At 42.8% G+C, this 17,957-nt stretch overlaps 1 protein-coding gene across 1 annotated transcript in view; it reads left to right on the forward strand.

Annotated features, from left to right (window-relative positions):
* Window positions 1–5,008: 5,008 nt before the first annotated feature.
* Window positions 5,009–17,957, forward strand: part of LOC309686600 (tyrosine 3-monooxygenase-like) — a gene marked incomplete at both ends in the record, with an annotated part of 32,441 nt that continues 19,492 nt past the window's right edge. The window contains 5 exons of the mRNA XM_082499328.1: window positions 5,009–5,206; window positions 6,139–6,313; window positions 10,092–10,180; window positions 13,466–13,533; window positions 15,213–15,263. Coding sequence (XP_082355454.1) covers window positions 5,009–5,206; window positions 6,139–6,313; window positions 10,092–10,180; window positions 13,466–13,533; window positions 15,213–15,263 — 581 coding nt within the window. The remainder of the gene's footprint in view (window positions 5,207–6,138; window positions 6,314–10,091; window positions 10,181–13,465; window positions 13,534–15,212; window positions 15,264–17,957) is intronic.

The raw sequence follows: 17,957 nt of genomic DNA on the forward strand, positions 1-17,957 counted from the left end.
TTTTAGTCCAGTCTCAGAGCTGTGCTGGCTGTAATGTGTAGCATCATGGATTCAGAGCTGATTCAGGACGAGCCTGCTTGCAGAACGGGGAGACCTCTCTTAACAGACACACTCAGCTAGTCACTGTGGAAGGCTGACGTGTGAAGGCTATCTTGTGTTGTGCATGTCCTTCTCTGAGAATGCTTTATTCAGCGCTGCTACAAAGTGTCTCCTGATTTTATGGACTCACAATCCAGAAGGTGGATACCAACACTTTGGAAATGGAGGAGAAGTGCGTTCTTCCAATGCAGCTGAAGACATCAGAGTCTTCCAACTCCTAACTCACTGTATCTGTCACTAGAGTCCCCACCAAAGCTATGGAAGACCTGGCTTAGCTGTGTCCCAGTCTGAGTGCATTCAAACCCAAACATGATATATTTCAAGACAGCTCCTAGGTCATGATACTTTTTAGAGTCTCCTTCCTTTCAGGCTCTGCTTGAGCTTTAATCTCCCTTTTTTGGTTAAAGCAGTTTTATTCTTTCTGGAGGATAGCTTGACTGAGACAGCAAATGGACGCAAGGTTGAGAGAAAAACTTTGCTGTTCAGATATCTATTTCTGTATTTTGTCCAATGACCTTCACTCAAAGCAGCTAAATGACCTTTTGGACTGGTCCACATTGTATAATGCCTCCCTGCAGTTCCCTAGTTGAAGGAGAGAGGAGATCAGCACTGATACATTGGAACTGAATAGAGCAAAGCAAAGCAGAACAGTACTTCCAGCTTGAAACAATTCTGTGTCGTGATACTAACATGATTCAGGAGTTGCATTTCTGTTAGAAGATCCAAAGATGGAGAGGGATTTGAAAGTCCTCAAATCTCATACCTACCATTGTACTACTCTTGTATTTATAGTTTGAAAATCAATGGAGTTTTAATGTAAGCATCATCCTTTAGGAAGATAGAAAGTACAGCTGTTTCCATTATATTTATGGTGGGTAATAACATTAATTTAAGGATACCAGCTGGAACCCTTTTCAATAGACATATACTTATGCAAAATGATATCACTTTGGTGCTTTGAAGTAAGCTTTTTAATCTCTGTATCTTTTTTCTTCCTTTTTTTTTTTTTTTTCTCATGACAACATCTGTGTAGATCTTTCAGTCCTGCTTGGCATGTATTTTCAGTGTGAATGTAGCCTATATTTTTACCTCTTAATATAATAGGACCCATAAGGTAACTGTGTACCACAAAGAGAAAATTTCACCCCAAGGGTGAAGTCTTTCAAACTAATCCTGAGACAGCTTTCCAAGCTCCTCTGCTACTGGCTGTTGTTGTGAGTGACAGCAGCAGTAAATCTATAGTGATATTGAGAACCAGGATTCACGGTTGTCTTTTTATGTGCAAGTGGAATGGTTAAAGAATATCGATGCCACAAGTCTGATTCTGAGTCCCGTAATGCAGGTTTAAATGAACAATAACTCCAGCCAAAGATGCATAACATAGCTATTCAGCAAGACTGAGAGATAAGAAAAAGTTAAACAGTATTTTCAAAGCAGAGGAAATATATTGAAAGTAGATTTTCTTGCAAAATAAGTTAGCTCGTGCATATGTGCTTCAAATAGTACAAATAAATTGCATTTTAAATAGTACTTCTTAATGGGTGACTTTTTATTCCCATGCTAAAGAAAATTAAAGTCGTGTAGCAAAATGCTTTTTGTATTGTCTGGCCACTGTAACTCCTCTTTGTAAGGTAAGCCACACAGGTTGATCAGAATTAAATACCCAGGTAGGGAGGAATGCCCATTTGAGGTGGCTTCCAACTCAAGAAAGGCTGTCTTGCACTGGTTGAGTATCGCTCATCCAGACAAGACCATGGAGCTCTAAAGTGAAACTGATATTAAAAAAAAATAAATCTCTTGATTGTGTAATGAGCTAGAAATGTACAACAAATCATACTCTACATCTTTGTATGCTACCCTGACTAACCTATCCCAAGCTACTCTTTTAAGAAACCTTCCTCTCTTCTATCCCACTATGATCACATTTTTGATGTCTCCATGTCCAGCTCTGTTTCAGGTGACCGAAGAAGCCCTTTCATAAGGCCCTTTTCCTTTGCAGTGACCTTGGCCAAAGTTGGTGATGGTGATGGAGGGAGGAGTTATCAGCACAGATTACGCAGGGAGGTGGTCTTCTCTGGGTGTCTTAAGATGCCTAGATATGGCAGTAGCCTTGGAGTAGGGATGCTTTATTCCCCAGAGGATGCCAAAATTGTTGCAAAAGGGATTAAGCACAAGAGGATTCTACAGGAACGCATTTTTTTAAAACCTGTCTTTTTGCTGCTTCAAACCACGCTGGCAGTTGGCAGAAAAGACTTTTTTAATGTTCAACCATAACCATTTAATTTAACCTAAATAAACAGAAATATTAATGCTGCATCCATCTCAAATGAATAGTACTATGCTCATACAGGATGGAGATATTTTCAATGGGAACAGATCAAAAATGGGCAGGTTGTTTGTGGCAAACAACCATGGCCTTTTAAAAGCACCCACCCCAAGGGCTGCACAAGAGGGGGTAAGCCAATTCTTGGGGTGGGAGATCTCTCCCTCCTACAGGGAGATGCTGCCTGTCCCCATGGGAAAGGATGATGCACTGTGCTCCAATCCTTGCATAGCCCTTTAAAATGCAGCACCCAGCCTGAGACCTCTCCTCCTGCACTCCTAGTGGTCCTCAAAAGAGCTGAAAGCAGGACTCTGGGATGTCTCAGCTGAGCTGACTTACATTACGGGTGAGGCCTTCTTGGGCCTGCTCCAGGCATGGATTCAAGGTGGTATTGGAGTGTCCACTGGCTGGGGAAGAACATTTCACCATGCTTAGTGTTGTACAAACATGTAGAGATGGGACACTAGAGCATAAAGACAACCATAGGAGCCTGATGGCCCTGCGCTGACAGTATTTGTGACCAGTGTCTCAAACATGCATCTCAAGCCCTGGGGCTTTCACCTACATGTCTGCATGTAGCTGGAGTAGGAGACCTTGTGCCATTTGTCATTCGTGCCATGCCTGTGGGCTGCATGTGGGGATACATGCATCTAATCCTTCACGGGAAAGGCCCAGCCTGGACTCAGATATTCATACTCGGCTGAGCTGTTTCTCCTGTGCCCAGCCTAGCCACCACTGCTGGGGGAACGTGGGAGTGGGGAGCGCCTTGTTCCCCCTTAAAGTGGGCAGGTTCAGATTGAACATTAGGAAGAAGTTTTTCACTTTAAGGGTGGTAAGGCACTGGAACAGGTTGCCCAGAGAGGTTGTTGAGGCCCAGTCCCTGGAGGTGATCAAGGCCAGGCTGGACGTGGCCTTGGGCAACCTGGTGTAGTGGGAGGTGTCCCTGCCTATGGCAGGGGGGTTGGAACTCAATGATCTTCAAGGTCCTTTCCAACCTAAACCATTCTATGACTCTACGATTCTTATTCTCCCGCCCCGTTCAGTTTGCAGCTGTAATTCTGCCACCTCTGAAGTTCCCCCTTACCCTCCCGGCCACCGCTGGGACACGCGCCGGGCCGGGGGCTGAGGGGGGGGCGGGGCAGCCCGCGGAGCGGAGGGTGCTGCAGCCCAGCGCCAGGCCGGGTTCAGCACCGCGGACAGCGGCTTGCCCTGCCCTGCCCGCGGGCGGCGCCGGGCCCCGCGGCTCCCCGGAGCGGGTCCGGGCTGGGCACGGCCCGGGGGACACCCCCTCCCGGGCTGGCACTCTCACCAGGCCCTGCAAAGCCCGTAGCCCCCGAGGTATCTGGATGGGTCGATGTTCCTCGGGAGGCCAAGACCTGCCCCCTGGGAACGGTCCTCCAAAATTCACCTTGGGTTTGTCTGTCGCAGCCAGGAAAGAGAGGGGGGGAACTGAGACCTTTCCAGTGCTCTGTCTTGGACCAAAGGAAAACGCAGTGCTGTCATGGTCTCTGGAGAACAAAATTTGGTTGCACTTTCTTTATCTTCCCTGGTCAGGGAGAAGGCAAGAGCAATACAGCACTGGGCTGTGTGACCCAACCAGGATAAACTAAGGGGCATATCAGAAATGGCTCCACCTGCAAAGGGAGGACAGAGACATGACCTTCCCTGTGGGACTTTCACAGGGGCTGCAGCACACTGTAACTTGGAGTATGAAGATAGGGGTGCTTACACCCAGGAACATGTTTATGGATGTCAAAGGATGCCATGCCCTGGCAGGAGCAGAGCTGAATCCTCCCTGAGCTTGCCCTGTCAGCTGTGAGAATGATGTGACCCTGGACTTATTGAGAGTCTATTTCACTGGAGCTAAAATCATGACAGAAACAAATTCCAACAGAGGAACGTAGCCTGCAGGCAGCACCCAGCTCTTGTGGGCCTAGGATAGGACAGGTCAGATCCTGTGGGTAGAAAAAGCTCAAAAGTAGGCAATGAACTTTAACTCTGGCTCAGGTGTCTCTGGCACTCCCACAATTGTGGCTCTGCAGAGGGGTCACCGCTTGGATTGTGCTAGGGGTTGGGGGAAGAGCCCCTTTAGTTCCCTGGGGGCATGGTCAATACAAAGAGGGCCCCAGTGAGATAAGAGAGGATGGGGAGGAAGGGCAATCTCAGACATTATGCAGGGCCATCCAGATTGGGTGATGTAAATGGGGCTCAGACTAATTGAGTCTCCACAAAGGAGCCCATCTCCAGGGTTGAACGGCTTGCAGACACCTTCAAACAGAGCAGGAGGGCAGCGCTTTGAAGTTACCCTCCAGAGGAGGAGGGTTATCTTGGGCTCTTGCGCATATCCTACGCAGATGGTTTCCCTTGATGTGTTTGGCGTGGCCAACATAAATGTCCCTACACCTTACACAGTAGCAACCAGCTTGCTTTGCTGCTGTCTGTCAGCTCTGATTTCACCACCCACATAGACACTCTTCATCTCCAGTCCCACCACATCCCCTGGCCATTGCTCTGGGAGAAGCACTCACATTCTCAGGCAGTTTCCACTCAATATCTGGCAATTGCAATCTGCTCCACTGTCTCCCAATGAAGACTGACTTGGTGGGGATCTCAGGCCAAAAGGAAGATGCCAGCAAGGAGAAGGAGATACATGGCATAGAGTCATTGAACAGGCGAGGCAGCTTGGACTCCAACAAGGCGGATGGCGGAGACACTCTCATCCTGACTCTCACCCTCTGCAATGTGAAGAAGATTGAGCTCTCTAGGGCAGCGAAAGTCTTTGAGGTACAGACCTCACCATTCCATTCCTTCTCCTCCCACCTCCTAATGCCTCTCTTCTGTCCCTATTGCCCTACCTCTCCCACTCTGCATCTCCCCTTCTCTCACTCTTCTCCTGCTCGCTGCCTGACTTATGCCTCCACCTGCCTTTCCCCTTTCTCCTTGTCCCTGTTTTGCTACAGCTGCTTAGAGGGGTTGGCTGGCCTCTCCAGGTGAAGAAAGAGAGTGCTCTGGAGGGAGGGAGCAGCTGGACACAGCCATTTAGAAGAATCATCATTTTATTTAAGGGCTGTTCAGAGCAGATTCCAATCTATTGTTTCTTTCTAGCAGTTGTGGTGGCCAGCCATGTCTATACAACAGGCCAACATTTCAAGTATTCAGATTGTGGGAATGTTAGGAGCCAATGAATTTTCTCTGCATATTTGGCAGGAGATATAGAGAATACAAGAGCTGTAAACCATACAGGCATTGTATGTCCCGGGCACTTGAAGTATCCCTACCAGGTGCTCACTCTCATCTGTGAAAATGAATAACTCAAAAGAAAAGCATTGTATTTGTTACTTATTTTTAATCATTCCCAATTACTTAATGATTATGGTGTTATTATACATCAATAGATCTGCTTTCATTCTGCCAGGTTCTTAAGACTTACCCAGCCAGTCATTTGTTATTTCTGCATGGATGAAATGCTACAGTCAACAGTATCCTATCTTTCATCTCCATCTATCTCTACCTAATGCTCCACTGTGTAATCCTTAGCTCTGCCTATATTTTAGCTCATTCTAAACTGGGCATTACTACGCATCATTGCTTAACACGCACTTCTTCTTAAAACTTCTTTTAGTCGCCTTTTTAAAATATTGTAGAAGTGTATCTAGACTTACCTGGATTTTCAGTCTTTGGAGAAGCTTCATCATACGATCATCTGGCTCTTGCAGATGTTTGAAATCCAGATCCATCACTTTGAAACCAGAGAAGCCAAAAAGTCCAAGAACTCTGCTGATGATCTTGACGTTTTTGTTGAATGTGAAGTTCACAGTGCTGATGTTAGCATCCTTATCACCTCCCTAAAGAGAGTAGCAGAAGATGTGAAAACTAGCAGAGAAGACAAAGGTAAGAAATGTATGCATCTGTTAGTACTGTTTCGTTTCTTTCTGGAGTAATTTTTTTAGCATTAGCTTCATAGTAGTAATTTAATTAGTCTGGAAAACAGGTGAGTGTCACTGCATGACTGTCTTCCCTGAATTGGGACCATTCCCATCAGTGTGGAAAGGGAGGCACTTTGTCACAGCCAGAGGAACTGAGGCAAGAAAAGTGTTCCAGCAAAAAGGGAGATGAGAAGGGTAGAGCAGCAAAGCAAGAAGTTGAGGAGAAACTGTAAACTCCCTAATGATAGGAAGACTGTGGGCTGAGAGGTGAGAGCTGTGCAGAGAACTGACCTCTTTGAAGCTCTGCGGAGTGAACACAGATACTTGATGGGAATGCAGCGATATGACAGAGGGTCTGAGTGTTTCATTTTCTTGTAGTGTATTGCATTGGTTTTGTTAAAAGAAACAGTAGCTGTCTGTTTATGGTATCCTGGCTACTGCCATCTGGGTCCAGTAGCACTGTCTGGAGGTAGATTGCTCCTTCACTGAAAAGAACTAAATGCAACAAGCTGTAAGAAGTTTTGAGAGTGCAAGCGGGAGAGAGGGTCAGCAGAAAGTCTGTAAGTACTGGGCAGGCTGGGAGAACCAGGAGACGAGCTTCTTGTAGAGAACAGACCCACAGCCAAATCTGGAGCAACAGAGCACCAGGAATTTTCCCAGGCACCTGAAAAGCTTGTTTGGAGGCTATGCAGCTTCAAAGGTGGAACTTTAGAAACAGTGTTTTACCCGGCAAAGCACTACAAGTGGCTACTCCGCTGCCTGTGCTGTGTTTGAGTCACCATCCCTATCAGTCATCAACACGGGAAATGAGTTTGCCAGAGGCAGACCGGTATTTTTCCTGTTTACAGGCAGGTAGGGGATCAGTGAGCACAACAAGCTGTTAGAGACCATTAATACAATCCTGAGGGTGCCAGAGGTGCCCCTGATAGAGGAGAAGGCTGAGGGTCCAGCTCATAGGTTGAGTTCTCTGAATACAGAATTGTCATGAGGTTTCCCGCCCTTGACAAGGCCAGGCAGAAATCCCCAGGGCCTTTTTAGTTAACACAGTCCTGTTTCGATGCCTTCAGGTGTCGCTTGAAATTCACCTTCAGGCTGATGATGATAGGCAGTCCATGCCAAGCTGTTATCAGGAACTGTGGGGATATCAAAAGGGTATCACTGTCATCGGGGAAACTGGAGAGCCAAAGAGTGTTTTGGAGCTGAAGAAGCATGTCTTTAGGCTTTCCTTGGGAGTTGAGAGAACTGTGCTTGGGAGTAGCAGTTAGTTTCAGCTGTGTTGGGACTCGGATCTACCATAAAAACAGGGGACTGTTGAAAGACGGTGTTTATGGTTAAAGCAGAGGAATATTAGGGACATAATTTTCTTCATATTTTCCTTTTTTCCATGGTTTTGAACCAAAATCTTAAAAGTTATCAGGCTTATTTTTTCAGATGTAATGATGCTAGAAGTGATATAGTTGGGATGCAAATAGCCAGAGCCTTTCTTTTTCTAAGTGAGCTCAGACTTACACACAGCACTCCTTAGTTTGTAGAGAGTCTTTTCTGGTTGCTTCAGACCCCAGAATTCAGTAGTTCCCTAGGCAGTTTATTTGATTTCAAGATGAAAGGGTCAGAGAATTGGTATTTGTAGCCCACAGAGACACCTTAGGTGTGGGCACCAGCAAGAACTGGGGATTTGGAGATTTTGGCCTTAAAGCTCCCAAAAGAACCTTAAGGCTCTTTTGGTCCTATTGAAGTGAATTTGCGGGTCTAAAGTGTCAGAGAACTTTCAGCTCAGCTAACCTCTAGGTCTAAGATTCGCCAGTGGCCCATTTTACTGGTATACCTTATTGAAAGCGGCTAGCCGCAGCTTCACTTTCTAGTGGGGTTTGCTGTGAGAGCATATTTGTAATGAGGAGGTATCTAAGTTGTATAAACATGCTTACTGGTCAGCAAAGATGCAAGTATGTACATTCCGGCTACCTCCGTCACCTGAGGCTCCAGCTTCTGGATTAATTTATTTTTTTCCTACACGGACTTTTTATTCTTTTCTTCAGAGGTTTTAGGTGAGCCAGACAGGCCTTCCCAGGCCTTTTGTTGAAGGACAGAGATGAGACAATGCCCTGTGCACAGTGGCTTTAACAGAAATTAATTTGGTACTCAGTTGAGAAAAGCAGTGGTTATCTCTGCCTTCATGAAGAGGAGACAGATGCAGCCACTATCCCTGTTCTGTTGTCTGCATCCGTTTCTGTGATCAGGCCAAGCGTTCTGCCATGGTCCTTCGTCCCCTCTTCTCTAGACTGTCTGCCCCCTCCCAGGATTCAGTAAGGGATAGGCAAGATGTGTACAGGGACATACACTGGAGGACTCATGGTCAGGTACAGTTTTTGAGGAGATACAGGCATGGATGGCGGGACAGGCATCTTGCATGCATAACCATTGGTACAGCCAAAGGCAAAGGCTCAGCAAAAATTTCTGGCTAGATGGAAGACATCTGTCAGACTAGTGTTTCTTCTTTCTTATCGCAGAACTGGCCATAACTGCATGAAAGAACTGGAATTTCCCAACATCGGAGTGTATTTGTAGCCTTGTACCTTTGTGAAATGGCTGTGGATGGATGTAACATCATAGGGCTAAAGCTAAATTTGCCATTCAGTACAGAGATGCCTGGTGTCCTCTTGTCGATTATGAGATCAAGGTGACCCCAAACTGACCTTTTCTGAACTGTAACACACTAAGTCTGACCACAGTATCAGTCTGACCTTAGAAAGCAGTATTAACTTTGTCTTTTTTTCAGCTGTTTTTTAATTCATTGGTTATAAATGCTGGCACTTAAATTAAAATGGGCACACTTTATGTTTATTTTAGTCACCAGTAAAAGGTCCTCACTTCATGGGAAGGAAACTGTTTGGAAATTCAGCTAATGCTAAAATAATTTTGCTGAAAAAAGTAAAAATGAACCAGAAGGAAAAAAACTCAAAGTCAAGATACTTCTCATCCTGGTTTGCTTCCAGAAATTTTGTTTTCCTTTTAAAATATTGTTTTAACTTTTAAAGGTATAAAAATCTAAGACTAATTTTTTGACAAGATCAAAATATTTTTTTAAAATCCAAAATTTTGAAATAAATTTCTTAGAATCATAGAATACCAGGTCAGAAGGGACCTCAGGGATTGTCTGGTCTAACCTTTCTTGGCAAAAGCATCATCTAGATAAGATGTCCCAGCACCCTGTACAGCTGATTCTTAAAATTTTTCAGTATTGGGCAATCCACCACTTCCATGCGGATGTTATTCCCTTGGCTGATTGTTCTCACTGTGAAAATTTTTTCCTCTTGTGTCCAATTGGAATGTCCCCAGGAGTAATTTGTACCCATTACCCTTCATCTTTTCCATGTGACTCCTTGTAAAAAGGGAGTCTCCATTTTCTTTGTAGCCATCCTTTAAATACTGGAACATGTACTGTGCTGTGTCAAACAAAACATCTAATTTGGCCTAAAAGGAAATGTTTTTGCCTTTAAAAGATGTTTCTACTCAATAAAACTGAGATATTATAGTTGCAAGTTAGTTTCAGATAATTTTTCATCCAGTCTGCCAGTTTGGTTAGCGAACGAAGTCAACTACTGATGGACAGCGACATGTAGATATGAATATTCTTAGATACTGATGAAAAGAAAGCTTGGAATCTTCGGCACAACCTTTGTTTTCTGTGTCTTTTAAAAATTATTTGATCCTATCTCATTTAACTCTTGCTGCTTTCCCTCCAGTGCCCTGGTTCCCCAGAAAAATCCAAGATCTGGACAAGTGTCACCATCTGATCACTAAGTATGATCCCAGTTTGGACCATGGTCACCCTGTAAGTTTAATGCCACTGTTATTCCACTTTTTAAAAAGAAACTCTCTGTAGGAAAATTTTTGTAAGAAAATTTCAGGAGTAAAAAAATACTCATGAAAGGACAGAAAAAATGAAGGATCAGATAAAGGCTGATCTTTGGTGGAATTCAGGAGTATAGAATGAACAACTTAATAATGAGAAAAACTTATGGGTCCTGATTCAGCGAGGCTGAATCACATACGATTAACATCAGACACATGCTGAAGTAATTTCTGTTCAACTTATTCTTTGGCATGAGTTTACATTTCATTGTTTAGTTTTAAAAAAAAATCTTGGTTAGCATTTCAACCCTGATATATTTGAAGTATGCCCCCTTTGTATTAGCTGCTCCACATAAGAGACAAGTTCCCCAGCCTTCTGGTTTTTGTGTTTTCTATATTTTGACCTTTCAGATATCCTTTATCTGCATTTTTAATTTTGCGCATGCCAGGAATATTATTCAAGTGCAGATGTACAGAGGATGGTAATTAGGACAAGTGGCAAACAGCTAGTAACTAATAAATACCAGATCCTCAGATCCTGCAGAGGGGACTATTATGGTTAAACTTGCAAAAATTGTCTAGTCAGAAAATAAGACAAATACACAGCAGCACTGATTCATGGATATGATACCTGAACTGAGATTTAAATGTGACTGGAGAAGCTCAAGAGATCTAGTGATTTCAGTTGAGGTAAGCATCTAAAGTTTAAATAGGAAGCAAGTTGGAAAGATTATACTCCTAATTTATACCTGACTTTTCACAAGGTCTTTGGAGCCAGGATTTTAGCAGTATTTGTTGATATTACTCTGCAAAATATTGTTAGAATGCAACGAGTTTTCCCTCAGATTCACACAGTAGGTCTTGGTTATGAGTGGGCTGCAAAAAGGGCTTTTCTTGTAATAGTTTTGTGTATGTACCCTTAGCCTTGCCATAAGCAGAAATTCTAGAGAAGGAAGAAAAATTCACTGAGGAGTCCTGCTCTAATGATGGTAATAGTAAGGCAAAGTACTGCAAAAAAAAAAAACAAACAAAGAAACAAAGACATATTTCTCATCAAAGTTTTCCAACTTTAGTACATATGAGATATGAGTTACGTACAGACAAATAAGGTACTGCAAAGGGCCATTTGCTGATCGACAAGGCAGATCACAGAACTGTTGTGAAGTGTCTGCCAAACATCACATAGAAGTGATGCATGAAAAGGAAAAAAAAAGCACAGATTTTGCACTGAAAAATGCAAGGAAGATTTAGATGGATGTCAACAGAAAGTACAAGATTTTGTCATTCCCTTCTCTAAATGTCTGAATTCTATTTACATCCTTTTATTAATCTACACAATGTTAATGTTAGCTATGTGCAGTTCTGTGTGGTACAGAAACACTTTCCAAGTCTATCTTCTATTTTTGAGAATCACTTATTAAACTATAATGCTCCAGGAGAGCTTCATATTCTTCTTACTGGGACATCTTTCACTCTTCCTCACATATTTCTGATAGAAACAATCCAAGTATTTGTCATTTTCCTGAGCTAGCTCTGAGGCTGTTTCTCATGAGATAAATGAATTTACATTGGGAATTCTTTGAACTGGACTAAGTTCCCCTCCTACTTTGCCAAATGTGAGGTGTGAGCACTGAAGAGGATGAGAAAAAGCACCAGTGGTGCTGTTACCAGAGTGGGGATAAGTCTACACTGCAGAATGCAATGCAATTTAGGAATATCTAAACTAGCTTGAAACAAGTTAGCTCAGGCACTGAAAATCATTTGTCTGTGCCAGGAGGGAGCACAACGTGGGCTCATTTGCTGTGATGCTGAGCGTGGCTCAGAAACGGACAGGTTGGAGGAAGGTGCAAAATATGCCGACATACAGGTAGCTCAGCAGAGATTTTGTATATATGGTTACTACCAAATAGGCAGCTTGGGCTGTCCATCTCAACAGCTTCACTTTGTTCTTTCCCGTCTCTTTAATAGCCACAAAAACAAACAGATGACCCTGTGACACCAGTTGCTGGGACACCCTGACACTGGCTGCAGCGATCCCCCAGGGAGGTTCCTGCTGCTCAGAGGGTGGGTGCAGAGCCCTGGGAACAGCAGGGACAAAGCTGAGAGGTCACAGCATCGATGCTAGTCTGGCTCAATGGCTTTTCCACATGTTTTGCACGGACTTGTTACAGCTACTGACAAGCAAGGGTGGCATCTGAATGAACATATTATCCATAACACATGACAAAAATAAACATGCTCTCGGGATCCAGTTCTTTCCTCAGATTCACGCACACAATACTCGTTAACTGCAGTATTACTGGTATTATTGCTACACTGAAAATTATGTGAATAAACCTAAGGGAGAAATTTGGCTTGTAGTGTGCAAAGTGGTTCCAGTAAGTTCTGAATATTTTAGAATACTAAATATTTGTACAGTGATGCTGATCAACGCTGCTTTATGAGTTATATTAGTAACACGGTGCCAGATTTCAGATTTTATTCCTAATATGAATGATGTAAAATTCAAAGGAATTTGATTCCACATCTCTATTCATATTTAATAGCTGGAGAAGCCTGCCTGAACCTCAACTTCTAGTAAACACTGAGGGGGCAAAAAGAAAACTCCGGTATTTAATAAGTAAACTACCCCTTTAAACAGATACCACTGAATTTTTCTTTATCACAACACGGTAATAAATGGGCAGGGGGGGACTGAGCTGAAAGCCTGTATTTTCTATGGATTCAGTGGCAGCTCTAATGATTTCTAGCCAGTGAGGACCCCTTCTCCTCCTGAAGCGCAGGGTATGGTGCAGGCGCAGTGTACTTTCCCTGGTGAGGCAGTACTAGGCTTGGTACCATCAAGTCCATCACAGCCCTATATTGCAACTTTCATGCTTAGGGCAGGAAAGAAATGATACAGAGATTCAGCTCTTCCCCAGCAAAAGTGACGTCCCTATTTCAATTCCGGTTTTAATGTGATTTGCATTTAAATTGGACAATAAGTGTCAATGGTCTGTGATGTAGTGTTTATGAACAACTCCAAAAACTTCCCACCAAGACATGTTACTTTGCTTTCTGGTCACAGGCCCAAAATTTCCATCAAAATGTCATGGACGGAACTGAGCGCAGACTTTGGCTTACCCTGTTCATAAGGCTCAAGGTTCATTGCTTGAGAGAAAACAACCTAGTTGAGGCTTAGTTTTTCTGAATGCTTCTGTTGGCAAATTTATGCCCACAAATCTCTCTTAATGTAAAACTTCTTTTGAATTGTTTTCGAACTCAGGGATTCGCTGACCTGGAGTATAAGAAGCGGAGGGCATTCTTTGCTGACCTTGCTATTAATTACAGAGCGTAAGTACGAGGCTGCTGAAGAGAAACCAGCAGTTCACATGTGCTTTCAGACAGCTTTGTGTGCAAGACATACCAGAGACTTAATCATTTGTCAATGTATCAATGGAACTATGTTCTAGAAAACAGAATTCAGACACAGAAGCTTTCACTCCATATGAAATAGATTTTTCCCACAACACAGCAAATATACCTTAAGATAAAAATCTTAGGATTGCATTCACATCTCCTTCAGTGCTGTATTTTGTCTCAGCAGAGGTGATTTCTTAATATGACTCTTTGATTTCAATTTTGCAGTTCCTTTTAAGACTAGCTCCTAAGCTGAGGCTAATCTTTTTCAAGGAACTATAGGGGACAATGTTTAGGTACGTATTTTTAACAAAGAAAAGCAATTTACTATTTTTGCTATTTGTCTGACAAAATGTCTCTGGCCATGTACATTAGCTACCTAAGACCCTCTCAGATCTCACGTGGGTGAATGAAAACGGTTCTGCCTTTATGTGTAAAACTTCACCAGAATCACTGTTGTCTGATAGAGTCAACAGATGTATAGGTAGAACTGGTTGTGGATTATCAGCCTCGTGGTGGCCAAGAATGGGTGAAATCTCCCAAGTCTTGAGAGACTTGGGGCGTTCAATTTTGGGCGCCACAGTATAAGAAGGATATTGAGGTGCTGGAGAGGGTCCAGAGAAGGGCAACAAAGCTGGTGAAGGGTCTTGAGAATAAGCTTTATGATGAGCAGCTGAGGGAACTGGGGTTGTTTAGTTTGAAGAAAAGGAGGCTGAGGAGAGACTTTATTGCTCTCTACAACTACCTGAAAGGAGGCTGTAGAGAGGTGGCTGTTGGACTCTTCTCACAAGTTACAGCCCATAGGACAAGAGGAAATGGCATCAAGTTGAGCCAGGGGAGGTTTAGGTTAGACATTAGAATAAACTTCTACACTGAAAGGGTTATCAAAGACTGGGACAGGCTGCCCAGGGAAGTGGTTGAATTGCCATCCTTGGATGTATTTAAAAGCCATCTAGATATAGTGCTGAGGGATGTGGTTTCAAAGTGGGCCCAGTAAAGTTAGATAATGGTTGGACTTGATGATCTTAAAGGTCTTTTCCAGCCATAATGATTCTATGATTCTACGACTTCTGTTTGAGTACAGTGTTCTTACTGCCACCATATATCACAGCTAGTGCAGCACAAAACAGCACAAAAGCACACAACTGACTCAGAGCTACTGAAGAACCATCAGTGAGGAATAAGAGAGGGGACCACCCGTCAATGAAGTTAGTGATAGCCATCCAGTGCATGCCTGGGCAACTCTGCTATATAAGTTTATGAATCCTTCTCTGCAATGATATTGTGCTTATCACATCCTCCAGGGAGAGACTCTCCAGGCACACACTGTATTTTCATTGCCAGGTTGCCTTCAGTGGAGATAAAGGCGTCCTTTTTCTTCTGTAAAGCAGAACATGGCTCCTTTTCTTACCGTATCCCTCTGTTTCCCCCCTCCACTGGAACAGAGGAGAAAATGCACACATTAGAGCCTACCAAGACAAAAATGTTGTTAATTTTGTACTATTTTGGCATTTCTATCTTCAATACAGCTATTATCTTCATTAAAATAATACTTGGAAACTGAACTTGAACGCTGCTTTAGACACATGCATTATTTCCTCTCTTCATTACAGAGGAGACCCTTTGCCTCACATTGAGTACACAGCACAGGAGACTGCAACTTGGTGAGTTTGTTATTTATACTCCAAATCCTGGAGCCTATAGTATAATTTCTTCTAACTGACCTGTAATTAACCATAGCTATGGTGGTGACAGAAAGATCACCTTTCCAAATCTGTTGCCATGAGAAAATGCCCACTCGCAGGATGAAGTTCACTCCAAGGATGTGACTAATCCAATGTTCATAGGACAAACCAGCCTTGCCTGCTCCCCTGCAATAGTCATTGCTGTTAACATGAATAGGCATCACTTTCTTGAACTGAAGGTAAAGGAAATTTTGGAGTGCCCTTCCAGGATACGTTATTTACAATGTAAAAAGGCCTTTGATGTCATATGAAATGATGGCAAGTTAGTTTTACATGGGTGCAGAACTTCTTCACTGGGGCTTTGTTTCTCCTGAAGATTTGCCACTCAGAAAAAAACCTCAAAACAAACAAACAAAAAAGCCAAAATCAGCCAACCAACCAAAATTAATTCAATTCAAAGTATGTTTGCAGACATTATGTGAAGTATGTAGCAGATTTGAAAGAAAGCAGAGTTCTTATTTCATATAACTCTGTTTCCATTTTCTCCCACTAACTTTAACAAATCTCAGTAAGCAGCAATAATTACACATTTGTATGATAATACAAACATAAATATGTCCAAATGTCCCAACTAAAAACAGAGTCCCAGGATTGTGCAAGGTGTCACATGTGCACGTAATAAGAGAGGGTCTTTGTTCAAAAAAGTTTACAATTTAAATGGAGAGAGCCTAAAGGTGGGAAAAAGAAAGAATGATCACCACATTTTATAACTTTGGAACTGAAAAAGCTAGAGCTTAAGTGATTTGCCCAAAATTATACACAAAGTTTATGTCAATGCCAGGAATTATATCCATACACTAGATGTCTCATGCCAGAACCTCAACCACAGGGCCATCCTATCTTTTTCAGTGATCTTTTTATTTTAAATAAAACCTACTGTGCCACAGAAAGCTTGAGGGGTGTTGCCCACAATCACGCAGGAACCTTGCATCCAATTCATCCAGGCAGTAACATTTGTATTAAGCTCAAGTAGGTTTTTATAGCATCTTTCAATTGTCAAAGATTGATGGTCGGTGTCATGCTCATGATTGCTACCACCAGCCAACAATCTTGGCATGGGATGGTGTGTGGGAATGTCATATTTAAGAAAATTTAATTTTGTGTTCTTTCCTGTTTTTCCCTTTTGTTGCCAACCTCCGTCATTCCAGCCCTTCTCCACCTAGAATTAGTCCCACTGTGGTAACGGAATAGGCCTTTAAAAGAGTATCTGCCTATTTACCCAAACAGCCAGCCCCAGCAACCCAGGTTGTCTTGTTATGTAAAGCTGTTCCCAAAATTAGACCTCCCAATGGTTATCACAGCCCCCTGGGGCTGTGCCCTGAGGTCAGCTGCATTACAGCACAACTTAATTGAGCACTGTGCAATTGAACGGGAAATTTGTAGCGCAGACTAAATTCCCTTGGTGTTCACTCTGAAGAGTTGTTGGATGCCTTCAGTTTGTAGCAACATGGTTATAAAAATGAAAACTAATCAAGTGAAGAAATATGACTTTCAGCAAAGAGAGGGTACAGATGATCTGAGTTTCTGTTTTCAAGCAGGCTTTTTGGAAGGCCCTGAAACTAAGTAGTCATAAAATATGTCTTATGGGTAAAAGCTATATAAGAAAAAGGGACAATCTAGGACAAAGTTACGGTGATGTACCATGGGGATGCACCTGTCATGTTTTCATAGTAAAGCTGAATAGTGCCACCTTTTTCTAAAAGAGTGAGGAAATTTATGTATAATAAGGTGATTGCCTTTAAAGTCTTTCAAGTGGCTGGCTACATCCTTCGTTATGAGGTTCCTTTCTAGAGTATTTCATAGCCCACACTTTCAGCAGTTTCTCTTTCCATCTCTGGACTGAAGTACCATCAAGTAGCAGCTTAATGGTCCTTTGACTGGTAGCACCTCCATACAGTGAGACGTTACAACTATTTGAGACACTACCTTAGGGCAAAAGCTAAATTGTCGTCTGGAAATATCTGCTACTCTATTGACTTTGGAGTGAACTCAGATGATTGCCTTAGAGGTACTCAGAGAGGAGGAACACTTAGCTTTGGATAATTCATCACTAGTCTCTGAGACTGCTTACGTTTCTGTGGTAGTCAATGTTTGGACACACAGTAGAATGATACTTTGGTAAAAGAGACCATATGTGCAGAAGTGTAAACACGCCTGCCCTCTCTAGACTCCACTTGGGGGATGAAGTGTGTACTGGTTCAGATCCTATGTAATCCCACTGAAGTCAGTAGTATTTTATGGGGAAATAAGCCAGGGCAACACTTGAACTCTAGTCCTCCTCATTTTTTCCTAATTCTTCTATGGAAATGGCCCAGGCTCCTGTGGCTTTTGCAATAGTGACAGCAGCCACTGTTTCCCTCTGTTCTTTTTCCTCCTAAGGTTTTCCTCCCCCCCCCCCCCCCTTCATTCTGGTTCATTACTCCCACACTGTGTAAGACATTCGTAAAAATGAAGAGAGCCATTACAAGGGACTGGCTATCACCTCCATAGCAACAATAGCATCACAAAAAAAATACAATACAAAAACAACAAAAGGTCATTTTCCGTAACCAGCATTTCCAAGAATGATCTCAATTTTCATAAAACAATGTTTATAAAATTGTTAACACCCTA

The sequence above is a fragment of the Vanellus vanellus genome (genome assembly GCF_965231255.1).
Source record: "Vanellus vanellus genome assembly, chromosome: 1".
NCBI lineage: Eukaryota > Metazoa > Chordata > Aves > Charadriiformes > Charadriidae > Vanellus > Vanellus vanellus.